Source organism: Amphiura filiformis, chromosome 20 (genome assembly GCF_039555335.1).
Source record: "Amphiura filiformis chromosome 20, Afil_fr2py, whole genome shotgun sequence".
Taxonomy (NCBI): Eukaryota; Metazoa; Echinodermata; class Ophiuroidea; order Amphilepidida; family Amphiuridae; genus Amphiura; species Amphiura filiformis.
The window spans coordinates 41,784,049-41,799,481 of record NC_092647.1 but is presented as its reverse complement, the minus strand read 5'-3'; the positions used below and the strand labels follow the sequence as shown (position 1 = coordinate 41,799,481).

General features: G+C 38.1%; 1 protein-coding gene across 1 annotated transcript; it reads left to right on the top strand.

Moving 5' to 3' along the window:
- The first annotated feature begins 41 nt into the window (after positions 1-41).
- On the top strand, positions 42-11,482 carry LOC140143097 (uncharacterized). Its single transcript, XM_072165148.1, has 3 exons — positions 42-324; positions 7,668-8,989; positions 9,978-11,482. Exons 2-3 carry the CDS (start codon positions 7,722-7,724, stop codon positions 10,321-10,323), a joined length of 1,614 nt encoding a protein of 537 aa, XP_072021249.1. The 5' UTR covers positions 42-324; positions 7,668-7,721; the 3' UTR covers positions 10,324-11,482.
- Positions 11,483-15,433: the final 3,951 nt, after the last annotated feature.

Sequence of the window (15,433 nt, the reverse complement as noted above, 5' to 3'; positions counted from 1 at the left end):
GTAAACAGCCCGTCTCCCAACCGCAACTGCAAATACACAGTTCATTGTGTTGTTCAGCTTTTGGCACGGTTTACGCAAAGTCAAGGAACCCTGCAGCCGTGGTCGTTAGCCTGAAGGCCTCCTGTCTGTCGGGAATGCTGACATGGCGGAGAATATTGCGTTCTTTTCTTTTGTTCGTTTCATCCGTAGATTCTCACAGTTATTTTGTCATTTCGGAGAGCTTTTCATAGGCATTCAATTGGAAAGTGTGCAGTGAAGGGTCCTTGGAAAAGGATGCTGTCAGGATTGCCTGTGTTTGTGGACGATGTGCGGTACAAATAGATGGTATGTGAGAAGGGTGTATATCAGGTTTTATAGAAATAAAAAATTCATGAAATTAGAAATATAGATTATAAATAGTAAGCTTATTTTGAGAATCAGAGATCTGAGTCTGAGAATATGATATGAGTCCAAAACAATTCAATTGTCACACACCGTCATCATCCCTATATCTTCGTGTTAAAAATTGCCGTGGTAGTACGATGAATCCTTACGTTTTTCAACAACTACGCATGGTGATTTTGTTCGAGATAGGCCGTGCGACTCAGGCTATGCATACAATTTGAGATTTTGAGAGCCGGCCACACTGTTTCTATTCTATAATTTTACGATTTTCGCATGATCAGTATATGGCTGGCCGTAACCGCCACAACGTGGAGCTGCTACGCGTAGCTTACTTTTCGCTTCGCAGAGCTAAATTGACCAATCATGTTAGATCTTTTCATTACACGGAGCCAGTTGATGCATCATCGTTCCGGCAGAGAGAGAAAACTCTTGCCAAAATTAATGTTTACTATGTGGATTTTAAATGAATCGAATGTAAATAAACCACAAACAGTTGTACAGGATCAATACCATTGTTTGATTAGTGTATACAATGTAGTCAATGTTACCTTGCATGCATGTGCCATGTGTGTGGCGTGTTTGTTTGTTTGTCTACTGTGTCAGGCCAGGATCACTGACACCCGCGGTACTGATACTGTCATACTATCACGGTGATCATATTGTTGAATGTTGTTGACTTTAAAATAATCATGATGCAGTCATGTCTACAGTAGAATTCACCACGACCTTTGAAGGACTTAAACCCCATTAAAAGCTATTAAACCAAGATAACACTCAATGAAAACAGCTCAACTATGTTACATCAGATCTTCTCTGGTTAAATACACACTGCACTTGTGTCTGTTTTACCTGTGCAATGAACAATGAGCTGGTATTATAGTTTCAGTTGGGTGAATGATTATAAAGCGAACGCAAGGTAACTGTCTGGGCTTTTGTTTACGAAATGAGACAATAGTCTGCTTATTGTTAACCAGCGTTCTTGAAAATGAGAAGCATAATGGTTTGCAGACTTAACAAGGTTTAGAAATAATTTGTTCATATTTTTTGGTGTTATCTGTCGTTTACATATCCTTCCTAAAACACAAAAGTACCAATATTTCCAAACACCTAAATTAGCTAAAAATTTAGGAAATGTTACAAAACTATATTTTCTAGAATTTCAGAGAATACTTTAAATATTGGCTGGTTATTTTTTACACAGTGACGTCATATAGGCAATGGCATAATACTTCTAACATACACTAGGTCACGCGTCAATGGTGAGCACACTGAGTATTGTGTATAGGAAAACGGGCAGTACCGTAACTACAGTAGGCCTATGTATGGCCTACTACTAGTATATAAAGTAAATCCGAACTGGTTTGCTGAAGGTCGAATTCCGCAGGCCACGCCACGCAAGATGTACAAATCAGCTCCCGGCGATACACTGCAGATCGCAGAATTGTGTGCATGGTTTACCACCACTCTGCCTAGCTATATAGTTGTGTACAATACTGTATGAGTTTCTTGTGAGTGCATGTCCATCTTAATAATAAGTCGGTTCGTACTTTTCATAAATTACTTTTTGAATCATAACTATCGTGACCGAGGATATCTTGCAACTACGTGAAGCTCATCTGGCAAATTCTTAATGAATAAATTCGCTTCACGTAATGAGTAAGTCGTACTTGATTGGTCAGTTTTACCTCCGAGTAATGAAAAACTCTAACATGATTGGTCAATTTGGCTCCACGGAGCAAAAAGTCAGCTACTGCGTAGCAGCTCCACGCCAGGCGGTTGCGCCTACCATCAGTATCCCATATGATATTTCTATTGTAAGAAAATTTTATTTGTTGTCACGTAAATCACATGTTTCGTTTAAATTAACTACCTGGAAATTAAATTAACTAATTAGTGAGGACCGGTATTTTGCTGTGGATATGTTTAACTGCAATGTGCGGGTAAAAATTTGAAATCCTGAGTAAAAATTTTGATCATATTCAACTCTTTGAGAAAAAATTTATATAAAAGAATGCATGTAAAATCCAGCTGCAATACAATGTACATTATTGACACACTATCACTCTCTTTATCTACGGCAATAATAGAATATCGATTTCAATCGAATTGAATACGATGCTCAGTTTTGAGTTTGTAGTTGACTACTGTTTACCTAAGCGATCGATTGCTAGCCAATCAGATAGAACTCCTTTTCTTGCGTTCGTGAAATACCAGTCGCCTGTCAGCTCACCAACGGAGTATTAAATTTATATTTATCGTATAGGAAGTCGACACTGTGTGTCAGTAACGTTGACATTCAAAGATCGAGAAGTCTATCTATCTCAATCCAGCTGATGAGGAACACCCCACAGTCCACCTTCGCATCCTTTATTTATCATATGGGTGTCTATCCTGCTACGGTGGGGAGTACGTCATGTACGTACATTTCCCCGATAGCAATAGTGAGTGCGTGTGTGTTCCACTTCCACACAAATTCAAAGCAACAGAGACTGTTCACGAACGTTTCAGCCTGAATATATCAATGCTGGATGGATCGAATCCATGGGTTCCAACAGTCACCCACCAGTACAGCATGTTCACATGCATGACATGGGCCATGATTTGGTTTGTTTACATTGCAGTAATTCCCTCAGAATAGTCAATACAGATTCCAAACAGATAAAACTTACCTCAAATCAGTTTTAGTTGCCCTTTATAACTCCAAATTGACATGACATTGAATTTTATTTGCTCAATTTCATACCAAATCAAGGAAAAGATGGTTTTGTTATTGCAAAATAACCCCAGGGGGGCCACTGGTCACTGACCATGGGGTATCATGCATGGCCAAAAGATTCAAGTAAAAAGGGTCTTTTTTCATGATCAGGCACTGTACTTACGTATCGTGAATAGGGTATCTAAAACAAGGAAATTTGAGAAAAAGGGTATACCTTATACAATAAATCAGTGTTTTAGGGTCCTTTGAGACAAATGTAGTATGTAATAAAAATAAAGGTTAATAAAAGTTATGAACTTTTGAATTTGTGTTTTCCCAGTTATCATGAAGGGTTTTATAGTCAAAATATGACTGATTTACTTGCTTCTAATAGAACTTCTAATGGGGCAAAAATAATGTCAATACTTATTTAGGGTATGAAATTGCGCTTGTCATACTTAATTGTTTAGGGGTGCATTTTCAGACCTCGTAAATTATACTTGTTTAGGGTGCTATTTGAAACTTCGTGGCCATGCATGATACCCCTTGTCAATGACCAGTCGCCCCGGGAAAATAACATGGAAATCATACAGGGTCATATCTGGTCACTGAAGTAGGCCACTTGAGGTAATCAATATTGGTACTTGAATGGCATGACTCAGTGACTTTCTGCTCATAGAGGTCTTGCATGTGACATATCATCCCGTAAATATGGCGGACTACTCAAATGCATTCAACAAAAGCGAGGTTTCAATCTACCGTCACAGTTCGTCTCACACACATAACCCTGCAATACGATCAAATAGGTTGATGACAACATTTGATTGAATGGACTGTACTCCGCCATAACTACGGTGAAGGACACCAGCTCAAATCCTTTGTTTGGAGCCAATCGATAATTTCATGCAGGGCCTCTATTGTAAGACTGATAGTGTTGTAAACTTGATTGCATAACATTAAGATTGCCAACTGATATCCTTTGTATTTGAGTTGTCAGTTGATGGTATTAGAACTGTTGTGGAAGTAAACATTAAAAAAAATGTCAACAAAACATGCTACTGCAGAACTCTATGCCTGTGTGTGTGTGTCTGAGGGCCGATGACACACATTCGATGGGTGTAACGCTGGATTCAATACAAATTTACAATGTATGTACAGTAACATGATTTCCCCCCTATAAATAGCATGTTTTTCACAAATTTGCATGCTGATTTATCACATGTTTTGCAGCGTACCACAAAACATTTTTGTTGTGTACATATACCACACTTAGTTAATTTTTGAAAGTTCTGCATTGTGTTGAGCGCGCACAAGCAAGGTTGAGCACAGAAAGCGGCATCCCTTTGTGATGATTTGGCAATCGAGGATGCTGATCGATTGGTTGGTAGGGGCAGCTGATCAAAACTTAGCGTTGGTCGACAAGCGCGATCTAAAAAGTTGTCAGACCACCTCAAGACAGATTTGTGATGTGAGACTGATTTGAGACTGACTCGGGGGACTGACTGTGGACAGACTGAGTATCGTGATGGGTAGGCAATGGACAGATACATGTATATTACCTAAAGTTGTATGCTTTCCTGGATAGTGAGACGAGATTTTGGAAGCGATGGAAACTACCGTGACAATAATTTATGTAAAAGACCGAGCAAAATCGACAGTACTGTCAAAGGACAATACAAATTTACCCAGTTCGACGAGTTTTGATAATGATTACATTTTACTTCATAAGGCAAAAAAATAAAACATGTTTGTTTCCTGTAGCAGGCCAAAAAAGTTATGCGAAATGCATTTTTTTTTTAATTTATTTATTTTTTATAATTCAGGTCTTAAAATTTAAAAAAAACACCTTTTACAGTGGGTCTCTCAACACACACAAAAAATCATATTTCTTCATATTCAAGAATATTTATGATCCCCTTTCAACTTGCAGATTAAAAAAGGTACTGGTATTTTAAAAACAAATGTGTGATGTTTTCTCCAGATAGTTTTTCACTATGCTCATTTATTGTGTGATGTGTAAATGTTTCCTCCAGTAGTGTTTTATATTATTTTTTGTGATTTTTCCGGTTTGGTTTTTTTTCTTTGTAAGTGAAAAAAAAAATTCTAATACCCAAAATAAGCCGTTAAAAAACGTAATGCGTAATGTGCTACAGGAAACAAACAAGTTTTGTATTTTTTTGGCCTAATATGCCGAAATATGGAGAAAGATTCGCATTTTTGTCCTTATTTGAGTGGATATTTAATTATTATTGCCCAGGTTGGAGTTATGTCTCCGATGGAGCCTTGGCAGCTCACGACGCAATGGACATGATATTAAACGTTTGAACGACGATTGATCAGCGAAGACGCCATTTTTTTGGATCGCATGTTTTTCTGCAATGGACATTTTCGCAAGTTAGATTAAAAAGTTGGCCAGCAAAATGTCTGATTTAAATTTCTTCGATACATGCACTTCGCGACAACGACAGACAAGCATGATCGACAGGTGATGACAAGGGACATTGGACATATGTTATGTAAAATTTAATGAGAGCTTGATTTCATGATTTTGATGTGCATCTAGATGTAAACAATTTGTGCTTCTTGTGGGGGGATGAGTAAAATAAATGTTGTCAAATTGGGAGGTGTTTTGAGTAAAGGTTTGGTTTGTATTTTCTTGTTTTGGACATTGTTTTGATAAGTAAAACAGTCTGAAATTGGGTCAGAGTTCAAGTTCAGGTCATTGTTTGACAGGGATTGGGACAAAATCTTGTGGAAAGTAAAGGGGGTTAATTTAAATATTATAAATGTTTTTGCAGAAGAAGCAGCACAGATGATTGAAAATTTCTCATGTTAGTTTGTTTAAAGAAAGTCGAACTTTTTGTAAATAGAGATTTGAAGCTATTTTATCATGTTGATTGACATTTTATAGCTAAAGTATGGTGCGCCAAAAGTGTCATAATTGCTATTGTGTGCATGGTTCAGATTTAGTGCATTTTGCATAAAGTAGGCCAGTTTATGCATGCTGATTGCGTAATCACATTTTGGTTTAGGCTAAATGCTCTGTGTATTTAATAGTGTACCATTTGATTCAAAATTTGCATAATGAGTTTCAGTGTCAGTGTCATATATATATTGGATATCTTAGGCCTTCCCTTACCTTTAAAACCGGTTGTGGTGGAGACTCTTGTACTTCTGGGTCTCTTCTTGCTTTGATTAGTTGGATAGTACAGTAAATTTGTCAGCTTTAGGTAGTCTTGCTTTCACTAGCCGGTGGTTACCTTTAATCCCAGTAAAGCGGCCCTTGCTTTAGTTAGTTGGGATTGTTGAAACACTCTGTGAATTAAAGTCCTTGATTTACAAAAATGCTCAATTTGTGAAATGTATAGTAAGCTATTTTTATCAACAAGGTTTATAACTTGGTTATGACAGCATTGAAATTGATGATTGGTGTGTAACAAAAATAGATCATTTTAATATGATAAATTATGCAGCCATTGTTGAAACATTGTACATGTATACGTACTTGTGTTGTTAACTGTCAAGTTGAGTACCGGTATTGGATAAAATTACACTGGCTTTGTGTACCAACTCAAAATTGTGTGTTCAGTAAACAGTTGTGTTCCAATAAGGGGGTACTACACCCCGACCAAAGTTTGTACCTATTTTTGCATTTTTCTCAAAAATCATAGCGTATTGGTGATAAGTAAGATATGTATATTATAGGGGCAAGGACTACAACTACTGCACTGGAAATTTTATTTCAGCACAGACAACAGTTGTGGAGTTACAGGCAAAAATGAGGGAAACCCAATATTTAATCAATAAATCAATAACTACTTACTCTGAGTTGCTGAATGTTCAGTACAGAAGTTGTAGTCCTTGCCCCTATAATATACATATCTTACTTGTCACCAATGTGCTATAATTTTTGAGAAAAATGCAAAAATATAGGCACAAAATTGGCCAGGGGTGTAGTACCCCCTTAAGGTCCATAGGCCCATGCAGACTCCTCGTGCACTTTGAAGTCTGTATGGCCCTAATGTGTTTTTGTATAAAAATATGTTTTGTATAAAAAGATTGTCTTTCAAGTGGTGCAGAATGTGTTGTATTATATGGTATGGCTCCCAGCATCAACTCCTGAAGGTTGTGCGCAACATAGATTTCCATGAGGACATTCATAACATGTGTTCAGTGTGTAGGCGTAATATGGTTTCAAATATAATGCTTGCAGTGTGCATTAATTCATAATGTTATTTTGTGAAATAATTGTAAACAGGGTTGTCACTAGACTGAATTTAGTGCCGGCTAAATTTCCATGATATTTGTCCAAAATACTTTCATGCGTCACTTTCCAGCTGTTTTTTAGGGTAAAAAGTACAATTTCTCTACTTTAGTGCCGGTTGGCAAGTCCTCATATTCCCTGGAGTGCCGGTTGGTCTGCCTGAGTGCTGGTTACTACCGACCGGCACCGACCAGTGTAGTGACAACCCTGATTGTAAAAAGTAATATTAATGTTGGCAATTGCACTTTTGTTGTTTATGCATTTTGTGAGAGAGCTTTTGTGAGAGTTTTGTGTAATTTTTATCTTGTTTTTTTTTGCTTGCAGGATTATGATTCTTTGAGATACAACATTTGAAAGCCCACCACCAATCCATTCATCATGGCTGTACCAGATAACATCCTTGTGCATAGCATGGAGGTGCTTCTGGCAGCCACAGCACATCACGATAGAGCACAACAAGCACAACAGGCCCAAGCTCAGGCGCAAGCACAAGCTGTACAACAAGCTGCAATAGATGCCGGCAGAGTAGCTATCGGTGACAGAACTGAAGTCACTATGGGTGACACACTCCAGGTTTCAATGGGTAATACGTCCCAGCATCAACAACAGCAACAGCCACAATACACAATAGCTGGCCAGTCAATAATTTCAATTGAGAATAGGCCGATAGTGACAATGGACAATAACAGAGCACAGGTCACAATGGAAGGGTCAGGTAGCCCTCAGGTGTCCATGTCAGACCAAGTCCAAGTGTCCATGTCTGATCAAGACCAGGTGACTTTAGGTCATATAGTGCCTGTTAGACTTCATGCTGTCCCGACGTCCTCTATAACGAATAATAGAGTACACCCTAGTATGGTCGGACAAAATCTTGGGACTACTTTAAGTACCCAAGTGACTATGAGTGATCAGTACTATACACAACTTGGTGCACATAATCTGGTATCAATGCCTGAAAGATCACATATTATACATGAACCGACGCATATGTCAATGAGTAATGATAGGGCACTTATTACAATAGCTGGTCATGCTCATCAACATCAACAGCAGGTGCAACAGCAGCAGCAGCAACAACAGCAACAACTTCAGCAGCAGCAGCAGCAACAACAACAACAACAACAACAACAGCAACAACAACAACAACAGCAACAACAACAACATCAGCAGCAGCAGATAGTAATTCATATACAAACAAGAACTGTTGAAACTCAAACACAATCTTGGGAGGAATTTTTGGACTTAGAAATCAAAAAGCGTCGATCTAAATCGGGTCCAAAAGTCACTGACATTGTGCAAAAACTAGAAGACCCACGTGACAAAGTAAACGCAAGTAATCAAAGCAAAGTTGACCCAATGTCTATTGTAGAACTTGGTATTGAAGTTCCTGTTGACTCTCTCGAATCTGGCGTGAAGTTAAAAGAAGAAGAGGACTCGGTCACAAACAATGGTGCAGATGGCGCAGAAAAGCCTTCAACCCCAAAGGTGAAATATTTTTGTAAAGAGTGCAGAGAAGGATACCACGTGTGCTGCCATACCAACGACTACATTGAGAAGATTGCATTGAATAAACATAAACAGGCTAAGAAACTTAAGAAGAATAAAAAAGTGAAGAAGACCGGTGTTGCTGCTGTAGTTGGCGGCAGGTAAGTACTATTTCCATTTGCCAAATCTCCATATCTGGTGGAATCACAGAATTAGAGAGGGAGAACCGGGACTCGACCACCATCTTGATACAGGCATGGAGCAAAAATTGGGGGTATTCAGTTTCCCTCAGAATGTGCTTGAGGCAATCATTGTCATGCAAGAGCAACATGGATGATGGGCGCATTTGAGAGACGCACTTGATGCAACCTGCACTCGATACCAAGACGCTAAAGATGAGACGCAGAATTGTTTTCGTTGGTCTCTGCGCCCTGTCGGCAAGTACCCGAATACCCGAATTTTCTCCCCATCGCTCTGACGGCGCTATTGTTTGTGGTGGTATAGGGAGTCCCGGTTATCCTTCTCTAATTCTGTGGGTGGAATAGATAATTAACTCAATAAGTTGAGTTTTTGTGCAACAATCAACTATTGCATATATTGGCTATGATGAAGTCAACTTGACCTGCAATGGAGAGATTTCAGCTATAGTATTAAACTTGACAAGGAGAATACAATATTTCATGTATTTATAATATTATTTATTGTTTTTATATTATGAAGAAGGGGAGCAAAGACAATTTGTCACAGAATTTGAACTGGCAACCTCTAGATTGCAAATCCTGTGCTCTTACTACCTGAGCTCTCCAACCCTATGATGGGGATCCCAGTTGTTAATATCTTTGCTCGACAGTCGAAACAGAAAAAAAAAATGTATATTTTGTGCCATGATGGGATGTAATTTTGTGATGTGATTATTTTCATTGCTGTAAAAAAATTTTTGGCATCAAAATGAGCAACAAAGACCACATTTTAAATTGTGGGGTAGGCTTTTACAATGGGAATTCATAACAATTAGTGGGTTTTTTAGCGGGTTCGCCGTCGGACAAGTTTAAAACTGTCAGTTCTAAACTTACTTGTCCGATGGCGAACCCGCTAAAAAACCCACTAATTGACATAATGCAAATATCCTTATCGTTTTGTCTTTTCCAGATTGAAGTGTAAGTACTGCAGTAAAGTATGCACAAAATCCAGCCATTTGAAGGACCATGAGAGGACCCATACAGGAGCACGTCCATTTGAATGCACAGACTGTAATAAAACATACACCACAAGGAGTACTCTCAAAACTCACGAGCGTGTTCATACGGGAGAACCGTTGTTCAAGTGTAAACTCTGTAAGAAGTACTTTACGACTCAAGAAAGCCTTGAGAAACATTTGGAGAGACATTCGGAAGCTAGGCCTTGGAACTGTGACAAATGTAAAGCTGATTTTAAGACATCTGAAGGACTGGAGAAACATAAGGTTAAACATGATGATGTAACACAGCCTAGATAATGTGTACATTGAGGCAAGAACTTCTCTACAAGAAAGACATTACGACAGCATATCCGTTATATGCATATGAATCCTGAGAATGGTGGTATACCTAAACCTACCCCGAATCACCCGTGTGAAGTATGTGGTCGCATGTTCACATCAAACTATCACTTGAAAGCCCACCGTATCACTCACACGTCAGACCGGCCTTTTCCATGCGATGAATGTACCAATACGTACCGTACAAAAAGCGCTCTCAGAGCTCATAAGAAGGCGATTCACAAAGGTATTCGGGATAACATCTGTGAGGTATGCAGTGCAGGATTCTCAACGCCTGTGTCATTACGCAATCACATGATCACACATTCGGTAGATCGGCCCTTTAAATGCGACATGTGCCAGGCGACATTCCGACACAAGAAAACGCTGCGACTTCATTTTCGAAAGCACACAGGTGAGAAACCACATGTCTGTCCACATTGTGGTCGCGGTTTTCGTCTTCCATACAATCTCACCGCACATATTCGTACCCATACAAAGGAGAAGCCATGGCAATGCGATTTGTGTGGCAAAAGTTTTGCGCGACATGCATCGTTAATAGACCACAAAAAGACTCACACAGGTGAGAAACCCTGTATGTGTCCCTATTGCGGCAAAGCGTACAGATTAAAATCGCATTTACGCTACCATCTGAAATCACACATGAAGAAACTGGATCAGGAAATGTCAGCAGCACCTAATCAGATGGCTATGCGCCAAGCGCCCCCAATGCAGGCTGTACCACCTCCGCAGTTGCCGCCACCGATGCGTATGCCTATGCCGTCGATTCAAAGCCACATGGCAGCTATGCGCATGCCTCTTCCAGTTAGTCTTCAGACCACATTACAATCACTCTAGATTGGAAAATAATACCAATAAGACTTGAGTATAGTTTCATGTACCCATTATGTTATTAACCCTAACCCAACTAGGTCTCACTAAAGCTCACTATTAAAAGCGCTCTGCGTGTATACATTCCACGTGACTTGATGACGCAATCAGCCCAAGTCATATATACCCAGGGAATACCCAGTGGCTACATGCTGGGGATCTTCTGCGTGGCATGCGAGGGGTCCCAGGCTCGAATCCCGGGGGGTGCCAAGTGACTTTTCTCCTCATCTTCTCTCCTTTTTCGTTTCTTCTTTCCTTCCGATAGCAAAAAAAAAACATGGGTAGGGTTAGGGTTAATATGCATGTTTTTTTCTAGACTTGGGCCTCCTTAATAGAACTTGAAGTACAATGAGTTAATCATGGAATTGAAATGTTTACAAACAATGAATTTAAATTTTGATATTTAAAACAGTAGAAAAAGTTGTTCATACACATGTTTTCATATTGAAAATCAATTCTTTCCTGATTAGATTCTCTTTATGAAGATAAATCAGAAGAATTTCACTATATTTCTCTACTGTAAAACCTTGTCTACAAGTATATACAGTGTTTTGATGGAAGCTAACTTAATACGAAACAAGCGTAAATCTGCCAATACAATAGATTGGTCTTACAATAATACTTGTTTGTATATGCATGATCTGTGACTTGTTTGCTCAAACACCATAATGTCGTCTGGATTAATTTAGCTTTCATCAGAAGCACTCTATATACTTGTAGAGGACATTTTACGGTATATAACCATCCACCACAAATGGGCTGTAGTGTCAACATTTTGACTACTTGAGATATTACACAGGCGACTGTTCCTAAGCTTTGATCATGTAATTGCTTGTTTGCAAGGTAGTAAAAAATCAGTAAACAAGTTTGTATTTGTTTTTTTATATTGAATGGATAATATCTCAAAACAAGATCTGCCAACATTATAGAACATTTGTGGTGTGGTGGGTTTTCACATATTCCTATATAAAATTAAATTATGCTTATAGAGCCTATATAATAAGCCAACCGGAATGGTATAACAATTGAAATGGCATCCATGTTGGAGGACACTTTGGCTAGATCTAAGATGACAGAGGGACAGGTCTCTCTCTAGATAAATTCCACAACTATTCTTACCTTCCATGTGTTTAAATGTATCATTATGGGATATTCCTCCTAGAAGCTCCAGGCTCTGGAGGACAAACACACAAGCAGAGGACTTATGTCGTATTGCATAGACTCTATTGGGCATAATTGATGGAACTGGACACCAGGTATACATTTCTGGTTCTGGCAAAATTGCACAGAAGTTCTTCCTGATTTGGTCAGAATTTGTTTTTTAATGTTAGCAACTACATGTAAATATCTACTCATGTGTGCTTGCCATCAAAAAATAGCTATAGATTTGTTTGAATCAATGTAGATAGCCAACACAGACATTAATTTTTTTGTGCAAATTTGTTTACAATAAATTAAATAACAAAACAAAAGAAATTGACAAGGTGATAAACGAAGACAGAGTGCAAAGAAAATTTGGCTCAAGTGTGATTAGAACCGGCTACCTCTGGATTGCAAGTATTGTGAAATAACCAGCCCTATGATTGATGGCATTCCCAATCTGGCACTGATCAGAGCCAAGAAACCAAGAAATCAAAATTATGGAATTGTTTCATCAAGAAGTATTTATTTTATGGTCTGTTGTGATTTTCCTCATTGAGAGTAAGCTTCCCCTTCATGTCAGAGGATGCGAGATGGAGTAGCCAAAAACAACAAACGTGATGAAGCGATCTATCACAAGTGACATCTTGCCAACTAACCAAATCCAAGCAAACACCAACTGGATTCTCACACTTTGTAATGTAATTCTAGTTACTTTCATATCCAGTTCAAGCGTTTAACCTTGCCGTTGTACATTTGTATACATGTATGTGCACATATGCAGAGCAGTACGAACAATGTACCATACATTTTTAACATATCACCAGTTGCACAAGTAATCATTCTATTCAGATAATGGGCTATTGAAATTCAGAAGACATGACCTTAATCTCCCACAGAGGGAGTGTGAATTTCAAATGAGATTACCTGCATGGGGGACTATTTGAAATATTCACCCCACTGACTATGGAAGATTAAGGTCATGTCTTCCACAGAGGGTGTATGGATTTCAAACGTAATAACCCATTTACTGACCAAACTACCTGTGCAGACTAGAAAGATGATTTTCACAAACTGTAGCCTCATCTTCTGATATAATAAGAAAATTCAAATTGAAATCCATAGATATTTGCATGTTGTATTTCCTTTTTTCTAAATTTTATAATAATATTGATCATTTTTATACTCATAGTTGGTGGTTGTTTCTTCAAGTACAAATAACTAAATTTTGGTTGAACAAATTGGAGAAATGAATTTTGTATATACATTTCTGTGTGTCTAGATGTGATTGGCAAGTAATTATTTATCTGTAGAAGATTCAGGGTAGAAAGTTATATAATAATGATGAAAATAAAATGTTGTACATTACATACTAGATTGTTATTTAAACTTGTAAATTCACTTGCAGATTTTATGTACATTGACCATTGTACATAATGTTATTTATAGACACTGTCTTTTGAAAAGTGATTTTCCCTCCGAATGGGCTATTCAGTTGAAATCCATACACCCCTTTATGAAGACATGATCTTAATCTTCCACACCGGGTGGTGAAGATTTCATATGAGGTTACCTAAAGGGTGACTTCATTTGAAATACCCCTTGTATGGGAGATTAAGATCATGTCTTCCGTGGGGGTTTATGTATTTCAACTGTAATAGCGTAATAGGGGGTGTTTGCTTGTTTTGTTTATTTTATTTTTTTAAATCAACCTTATTCGGGTGATATTTCTATGTATTACATGTATGGCTTGAAACCCAATCAGACAGCAGGGCTGTCAACTCTAATGCATCGAGCGTGAGCGTTGCACATTCTGGCACTTTCTCACACCAAGGTTGTAAAATCTCACGCCAAGATAGTAAATCTTATGCCAAGAGCTGCCAAAGTAGTAAAATCTCACGCATCGTCAAAAATTCAAAATAACCAATAACATTGTAAAAATGGTGCAACAAATTGCTGCCTTTGGACTGTAATTTTGGACATTTTGTTCCATTGTGCTATATGTTGTGCATGTGTTGTATACACCAACTGTCCTACACATGTACATTGGGTGGGTTAAGCTGTCCTTTTTCTCTTGGTACATTTATTTCCTGTTAACCATATACCAACATTTTTCATATGTATAAATAACATTTGAAAATCCAGAAATATGGGCCCTTGGCAAAATGAAATACCTTTAATGAAATAAATGAGTTTTATAATCTGGGCACTTGTTGAGCTCTTTCAAAAGACAGTGTCAGTTTAGTTTTTGTTAATAATACAATTTAATTTGAAAGTTATTTATTTACAAGTAGATGGTGCTCTGAGGTATTTCTATGTACAGAAGGAATTTTTAAAGATAATTTTCACAGTGGTAACATCAGGTGTAAGTACTTATGGTAGAAATTTAATTTGGTTGAACACAGCTGCCAACAGAGTGACAATTCTCAGCGTATACTGTGTGCTGAACGCAGAAGTGAATCCAACCATGCCAACTCACTTATGACATTCGTATTGTATTATGCGACATATGAACGCTGTCGGATCGCATACAGCTGTTGGCAGCTGTGTTCATTCAAATGAAATTTTGACTATATGCAATTAGATCCCAACTTGCTTCAAAACAGCATTGTACATGTAGTACACTACTCAAAAATATTAAAGGATCAGACTTACTTATTGTAAATAAGGTGAGTATCTTTTATTCAGTACTGTTTTGGCAACAGAACACCAGCAGCCAGCACTATCAAATATTCATTCACTCCTTGATAGTGAGAACCAATCAGAGCCTCCGTTAGTAAATTACTAGCCGTGCATAAATCTTGTACAATTGCACGGGCGCCCGCTCCGCGTATTTCGCGCAGTACTTTCGGACACGTTCATTTTACTTGCGGGTTGTTGCATTTATATTTGCCTGCATTTTCCAAATTTTTAGTGACAATTTTGTTATAAAAATGCAAAAATCACAGGATTTTTTCTCGTGTATGAAATAGGTTAATAAACACGTTGCACTTGTTGGGAGGGAAATTGTACAAAATAATGCACTTCTACTGAGATGTTGATGCGTCTATCTAATGCA